At 40.4% G+C, this 8456-nt stretch overlaps 1 protein-coding gene across 1 annotated transcript; it reads right to left on the bottom strand.

Moving 5' to 3' along the window:
* Positions 1-2934: 2934 nt before the first annotated feature.
* LOC134458088 (uncharacterized) lies at positions 2935-8232 on the bottom strand. Its single transcript, XM_063210205.1, is given in 6 exon segments — positions 2935-3560; positions 3960-4262; positions 4373-4622; positions 4877-5017; positions 5887-5957; positions 8178-8232. Coding segments are annotated over 6 exon segments (1170 nt in total). The 3' UTR covers positions 2935-3210.
* Positions 8233-8456: the final 224 nt, after the last annotated feature.

Raw genomic sequence — 8456 nt, 5'->3', positions numbered from 1 at the left:
AAAAAAAAAAAAAATCAGCCAAAGTCGCTGTTGGTTCGCTGAAAAATCGCTAGATAACGTTGTGACGTTATGTATGGCATCACAGCGTCACGCATGACATGCTGATCTCTAGAAAATGTGCCCACACGCCTTCGTTCCCAGTACAAAAGGGCAGTCTAGCCACTGTTAGGAGATCAGAGCTAATCTGCAGCCCTGCTTAACACATTCTATGCGTTTACATGAGACACTTAAGTCCGATTTAACTCACTTTAAATCTGATTAAAACTTAATTCCACTCTAAAAATATCATGTAAACACTTACCGAACAGGATTTAAGTTTATTTTGATTTAAACTTAAGTCCGATTAAAGTGGGTGGTTTATTCCTCTTTTAAATCCGATTAAACACGTTCCTCTGTCATGTAACCTTTTATTCAGAATTACAATAAATCCAGTCGTTCCACGCATGCTCATTGACCACACGATGGCGCCAAGAGCCCGTGCTCTTTGCCAGTGAGAAAAAAATGGCGGCATTTCCTGTTGACTTTCACGTGAAAGTTTTGCTTAATTTAAAGTCCTTAAGCGACTTTAAATGTTGTGGCGTCCATATATTGATGTAAAAGTGCCCCACGAAGTAATGAAGCACACCAAAGTTACTCCACATCACCCTTTCACCAGTTCCTTTTTCTAAGCTAGGTGGGTGCTAACTAGCATTTGAAAGAACCAGACCCAAAGGGAATTCCTCCAGCCTTGAGTCCACTGAGGGAATTCATTTTCGGGCTGAAGATTAGCTTCTGTCCCAGTAGTAAACAGAGTTCCCCGGAGGTTTTGCGACCACGCCCCTACACCTTATTTGGCTCACTCAGCACGTGCGTCCTCAGTCCAATCGCAATGCTTTATTTTCCCCAGACGTTTAATCGCATTTAAGTGAAAGTGCCATGTATACACGTCGCAAAATAACTCTTAATCCGATCTATTTAAATCTCATTTATTAAATCGGACTTAAAAACATCATGTAACCGTAGCCACTGACTACCAAACCACGGGAAAACCTGTTAATACTTCCCATGCGCGCGTTCTGTGTGATTTCCATAATTATGTGATGAACAGAACTCACATAGATCATGAAAACACCTACAGTCAAAACTCCTACAAAGTCATTATTTGGATATTTCATCTGTGCAACTTATCACAATGCAGTATTTTTGAGTGTTATTACAGCGAATGAAATCATGCACACTTCCTGTTCACGTCACATCAAGGAGCCTGGGTAATCAAAACATACCTAGCTTCCTGTCAGGGCTTTGCTAGCTTATCGTAAACACAGGCCTACAGAAGGATAAGGAGTTGGGAAGGGAAAAAAAAGCACAACACAGCAGCAGAAACTGACATTGGTGAGTGTACTTCGGCGCATCTACTTTTTGCTATTGAATGGCTGACATGTCCATCAGGATACACTAGTGACTAGCTCTTCCAGTGATAATATTAGCAGTAAACAGAAGTGATCCAGGTGTTTTTTCATGAAAATAGTTAACTTGGAGGCGACTGGTCTTCTCTTTGGGGCATGAAAATATATTTAGATCCTCAATTTAAACTCGGAGAGTCAAAGAGCGCATCCGTGACAAAAAAGCCTTTTTCTCAGTTCTAATGAGGAAAAGTGGCATTTTTCGCTAAAGTAGCTGCCGCTTAAAGAAGAATAACTTCGGAATGGAAAAGATAGAAGGGTGCCGTAAAAAAAAAAAAACAGTAGAAAGCTTTTGAACAAGCTCTAACAGGTGTCTGTAGGTCTAAGACAAAATAGTCGGTGGCTGTTAGAAAATGACAACAAAATGATGAAACTGGCTGGGAGTCTTGGGCTAAGATTTCAAAAAACACCTGGTAGTCAATTTGCCTGGTCAACACCAGACCTAATCACAAGTGAGATTAGTCTTTCAGATCGAAACGATTGTGTAGAACTAAAGACAGTATGGGAGTTCCCAGGCTAGTAGTCAATGTGTTAACCATGGAAAACGCTTGGCGGCGTAGAGTTATAATTCTGTTGAAAATGAATGATTTTGTCATTGAAAATGAATGTTTTAAAAAGTCGCCAGATGCACCAAAAAGTCGCTAGATGTGGATTTTAGTCGCCAGGGACGGCAAAATGTCGCTAAATTGGCAACACTGGAGTTATCTCAGGACAGATGGACACAGTGAACTGTTTTCAGTAAAAGAGTAGAATTCAATAATCAATTTCTCCGTTTTATCTTTTTCAGGACTACAATGGTGAAGAAGCACAGAGGAAGATTGCCCAGACCACCATGGGCACCTACGTGGTGCTTAAGGAAGATACCGATGACACACAGGAGCCAGAGGCAGTCGGGGTGGTCGTTGAGGGTTACATACCGCCATTCCGACATTGAAGTTTTATTGTAGGAACCATTTTTCCAGCTTGCAGGAACTGTTTTTCAAAGATCTCAGACCCTACCTTAAAGGGCATTTGGACCGTTGTTTGACCATTGTTCACTAATCCTGTAAATTGCGCTGTCACTTTCCACTTTCCACTCGTGTAGCAACATTGTTACAAATGTCAGTAGAGTTAGAACGTTGTTCACATGCCTTTAAGTATTTGTAACAATGTTTAAAAGGCTCGGAATGGCAATAAAATACTGATGGAATGGCTGTTGCCCCCCGTCGTTGAGGGGGTGGAGCTCCTAAGAGAGTTGAGGATTGTAGCAACCCAATGTGAGTCGCTGCCGGAAGTGAGTCCTCCGGATATCCGGGTGCGTATTCACGACAGTTTCACCTCATCTACTTGATTCAGGGTATCTGTGTATTTTTCCAGTTCAAATGTAATGCTTTTTCATACCTTTTTTTAATACCTCAAGGACAGAATTTAATTCCATGGTTGCGGGACCAAAAAAATAAAGATATGACATATGTATGTCTGATGTAAGTTTTTCTTTTATTATCTTTTCACATGTCTTCTAAGTTATTAATTATACACTCATTTGGGAAAAGTGGATCACAGCAATGAACATTTAACATGAAAAACCAAAAAAATGAAAGAACTACCAAGAACCTCAACAGTTCAGCAGTGCAAAGAACATTTAAGTGCAAGAACCTGAAGAGTTCAGCTGTGCAAAGAACATTTAAGTGCAAGAACCTCAAGAGTTCAGCTGTGCAAAGAACATTATTTTTCAGTGCATAACATAGTTAGGTTTTAGTTCCATGACAAGGAACATTGTAGTGCAAATCTAGGTCTTCTTAAGTTCCACAACTTTGGCCTCAATCTCTTCATTAGTCTTCCTCAACTCATCACATTTTTCTTTGGCCCTTCTTCTCAACATGTTTGATTTCGTTATGAGGGTGGCCATTTTTGTTCCTGCCGCATTTTCAGCCTGCTCTGCCAACCGGTCTGCATCACGCTCTAGTAATTTGCACACCTCCTCAATGCACACTCTTTTTTCCGAAATTCTTCAAGGTCAGATGAACCTCTTCTTGGAATGTCCCTCCGATTCCCTTTTCTTCCTTTCATCCTCCAAGTGCTGTCGGTAGCGGGTACGTGCTGAAGCGCAGTACGCAATTAGCTCTTTTGTTAGAGGTAGAGGTGTGTCGTTCATGAACGAGCCGGTTCTTTTGAACGGCTCCCTGAAATGAACGATGGGAACCGGATCACAGCTGGGGGAGCCACTCGATCGTTATTTCGTTCATTTTTCATTCATTTTAAGCACGTGACCTCGACCAGAGTAATTAAATTTGGGAAAAAACACAATTGTTTGCCTCAAAGAGAGGCAAAAATGGTCTTTAGAGGCAGGAGAATAATCAGTTGTTGTTTGGACAAAATTACCTTGAGGTGGAGTCAAAATATTACATTCTTAACACTGAATAAATAATTTAAAAAGAGCCAAAAGAGACAGTTTTTTGAACAGCTCTTTGAAAGGAACAAGCCACTAAGATCCGGATCCCGTCAAAGAGCCATAAATCCCATCTCTAGTTAGAGGCACTTTAAGCACCCCCCCACAAACCCTAACGTGATCACATATAAGCCTCTGAGCAATTACAGTGTCCTCCGACATGTTGCAGGCTTCCACTTCCTTATTCACAGAGAAACCCCTCTCAACTGCTGCCTGTCCATGGGACAAGAGAAGAAGGGATCGGCAGAATGACCACAGTTCCGGAGAGGGCTGGAGATGCTGGCACAGGAAGACATCAACTCTGGAGTCCTCAGAGGGCCGAAATGACATGAACTGCTCAGCTTTGGCCTCGTTGAACAGGAACTTCTCAAACTGTTGCGCAACGATATCACCTGAAAGAAAACAAAAATAATTACTTAACTTAGCTGCCCCACTGTCAGAAATAACAGGGGTCATTACGATAACAGTCCATTTCTATTCTATTCTTATTTCCATTATTTACCAGCAGATATCCCGCCAGGCAGTTGTTTGTCTTGAACGAACATCTGAATGAGGGCTTTCATTTTACGGAGACTGTCTTCAGGATTGCTGCACATTTTGGCTGGGTCCAAGCAAGTCATGTTCTGGACAGTGGCATACTTCAATGGGCACTTGTCAATGATCTTCTTACATATGGCTGACAGTGCATGCAAGCAGTCAGTATTGAACTGCAGTACCCTGAGGTCACTTGCAGAGCCTGCTTTTGTGAGCTCCTAACAAAGAAAAAAAGTTTCATTAAATCTTCAGAAATTAAAATGTTCAGCAGCAAGTTAGCATGAACAGAAGTAAAGATTTTACCAACAGCATGTGTGTGAAATTCTACACAAAGGTATACATTCTCCATTAGCCTGACATCTTCAGAGAAATGTGATGAGTATTAGTGAATATCTGGGAATGGTTAATGTATGCACTTATGTAATAGTGAATGTATACATGTATGTAATATATGATACACTGGACGCCCTACCTTGAGGGCCACCACTGCACCCATGCCTATGTCGACATCTTTTGGACTGTGCCAAAATGTTCGGTCAGTGACATCCACTCTGGCCAGCTTGTATGGAGAAGTGGGCAGTGCATCCCGCTTCATGAAGCGCTTTAGAAGAAACTGTAAAGAAAACATTTAAGTTAAACCAGTTGTGACATGGCCATTCAATTGTGTTGAGTATTTTTCTTTTTAACAATATAAAATTACGCTGATCAAATCCTCCAGATCTTTCCCAAGAAAATGCATCATTGGAGAATCGGTCTGATATTTCTCCAGGAAGGGTTGGAAAGTTCTGGACAGTGCCATGAAAAAGTGGAGCTTCGCCTGAAGAAGGGGATCCTGACAAGCTTCAGACAGGGCGTCATATGATGACGTTCCTGGGTTTGGCACCTTGAACTGAATTCACCTAATAAAAAATAGATTAAAAAAGAAGACGAGAAAAAGGCATGAGCCATAAGGTCATAATATACAACACAACCAATACAATACAACCTGCGCTATCAAAATGCACATACACACATACACTTTCCCACATTCACACACCAGCTCTGGAGGTTGCCGCATACACACATTCCTGGCGGATATAGCAATATAGCATACATATAGCAATAATATGAGCAATAATAAATTCCTAAAATGCCGTAAAATATACAGGAATCAGAAAGTTTACACCAACCTGGTCGACAAACTTCTGGACAGAGGGCCAAATGTCCAACGCTCTCTGTACAGCTGGCAAGTTCTCCAACCAACGATGACCACAAAAGGGTAAAGGAAATGTTGCCGTCGAGGTCACTGATGAGAAGTCCTCTCTCCTAGCTGGGGCGATGTGAAACAGATAGTGTAGAGCCTTCAGGACCTTCTGCACTTGCCACGCATCAAATCCTCCCTTGAAGGCGTTGTGCAAGGTGTGTAGGCTGCAGCTGCCAACAATGTGGAGTCAAATTCCCCCATGTTGCTCCCCATGCTCCTGCTGGAGGAGGTTCACAAACTTCCAGATCACTGCTGGCCCGTCCATCGTCAGAGAAATCATGTTCTTCATATTCAGATCTTTTGTGGCTTCCTGAAATCACAAACACGAGCACATACACACAGTCAATATACTTTTCTCTTTTGAAAATAACGGCATTGTGCTGCATATGTAAGCAGTGGCAGATAAGCTGCTTGTTTTTCTCGACTACGCCACTTGGGGGCGCTACCCCAAGACAACAACACAGACCCAAAAGGCTTCACAGGTTCGAATGTGCAAAAGTTTGTAAGAATGAGGACAAAAAGTGTACAAATACAATGTCTTTTTATTTTTCTTCTCAATTCAACAATTTGGAAAATGGAGTCACAAGGCAATTCACAATCTTTATTTCATAAATAGGTCAATAGAAAAGTTTAATTTAATGTCTTCTTAAATAGTTTTCATTAGGTACCAATGACAATGACAATTTACTAAAATCAAGGGGATCACTATAGACTACTCCTCCTCACACTCACCAACCACCTGTAGTATAACCTGGAGAAGAAAAGGGTTTAGAAGGCAGACTAGACAGGAAAGCCACCACCAGTGCACCCAACACCGCAAGTCACTACAATACTGCAAGAGAGGGAAGAAAAGCAAATTAAAGACAATACACAGCAAACTTCAATTCTACTCACTACAAATAAGGGAAATGCACACAGGAAGAGAAAGAGTCTGCTCAACTAGTCCTAAGCACTCCACATGGGAGTCAGGTGGAGGAGAGCTAGAGGGGAGAGGGGCTAGTCCCACTTTAACCTACTGGAGCTGGATTGCTTGCTGAAATAAACCCAAAATTAACAAGGACAATTGGGAAGAACGTAAAGCCAAACAAACAAAACAAACAAATGCAACAAAAGCGAAGCAGCACAATGCAGCAACACGCAAAGCAAACAAAAGACACACAAACACAGACTGACAAACACATCCACACACACACAGTAATGATGTCACACACACATGCACGCTCACACAAACACACACACTAAAGACAGCTCCAGTAATACAGGCCTCTCACGCCAACTGGGAGCTGGGACGCACAAACAGCGACAGTATTGTGAAAATAATAAAAGGGCATTCGAAAACGTGCAGCCCCCAAGAAGGTGGCACTTAAGGCTGCACCTAAGGGACCATCTGACATTATGGAAAGCTAAAAAGTGTCTACACCAGCGAAAAACATTTGCAACCCTTTGATGAACACAAGAGAGACAATTTCACTTCAGATGAGATCACAATATGGAGTCATGGGCACTGTAAATCAGTCATTTAATTTTTTCTTTTATATACATCAATAAATCTTACAAACATGAATAACTAAGTCGGCTGAGTGACTCATGGGCCATCTCCAACGCACCTGCCAGCTGAGGTGTGTGAAAAAAAAGTTTAATATACATAAATAAAAACATTCTAAAATAATAGGTGAAAACAATAACAAAAAGTATTTAAGAAAACAAACTGAAAAATTAAACTAATTGTCCCCCGCCGTGTCTGGAGGATCTGAATGAAATAAAACATAATGGAAAAATATTAGAGAAAGATTTCACTTATTTGGAATATGTATATTTTGCTGTGCTCGCATATATATATTCATACACACACACACACACACACACATATATATATATATTATTATTATATTATATTATATATATATATATATATATATAAATTTACCAGGGGTTGGGCCTGGTGCTGGTGCTGGGCCTGGTTTCTGGTGCTGGGCCTAATATTTGAGGGAGAGGGGTTTTGTTTATGAATGCATCATTGAAATTTAAAAAAAGAGTGCTTAAGTAATCACTTTTTTACATAAGTGTGAATTAAATGTCCGCATTCACTATTGAGGTCTTAAAGAATACACACAATATGAATAGCACACCCATATTGGCATTTGTAAAGTGATGTGTTGCAAAATATGTTTGATGTAAAACAATGACAAGAATGATAACCTGGCATGACGCCCAATACCTCATCCACCAATACCTGCAATGTTTTGCATGTAGCTGCAAGTAGTGCATTTGCTGGTCTTTTGCTTGCAGTTTTCGTTTCAATGTGTTAATCTCCACTGCCATGGGGTGTAATTTCAGAGTCAAATTATTTCCAAGCTCTGTGATCTCTGGAATAAGATCTGATTTTGTCACTTGGGGGTCTTGAAGTTGATACTACAACAAAATAATATATTGTAAGTGTAAGGTTATTTATGAAAAGGCAATTTGTGCAAAACTAAAATAGAAAATACATTGTAGATTGTACTCACCAGAATCAATTGAATGGAATTACCATATTGATCGATTTCTGCATTTCCAAATTTAATGTATTTCTTTGGCGATGCCATTTCTTGAAGGATTTGTGGGACAGGATGAAAGGCATTTAGTGTTTAACATTTCGAATGTCAAAAGGAAGCAGTGGTTAGTGATCATAAAATAAAACAGCTATGTATTAAACAATCTTGTTGCTGTTATAAATTGTATAAGTTTTCAAACAACTCAGTGACATGCATTGCGAAGAAATTCAAGTCAATGCAATTGAAAAACATTCCCTCTTTCTCCATGCATTTAA

The sequence above is a fragment of the Engraulis encrasicolus genome, chromosome 1 (genome assembly GCF_034702125.1).
Source record: "Engraulis encrasicolus isolate BLACKSEA-1 chromosome 1, IST_EnEncr_1.0, whole genome shotgun sequence".
Lineage (NCBI taxonomy): Eukaryota > Metazoa > Chordata > Actinopteri > Clupeiformes > Engraulidae > Engraulis > Engraulis encrasicolus.
Note: the sequence above shows the minus strand (reverse complement) of the source record. Positions and strands in the feature narration are given on the sequence as shown.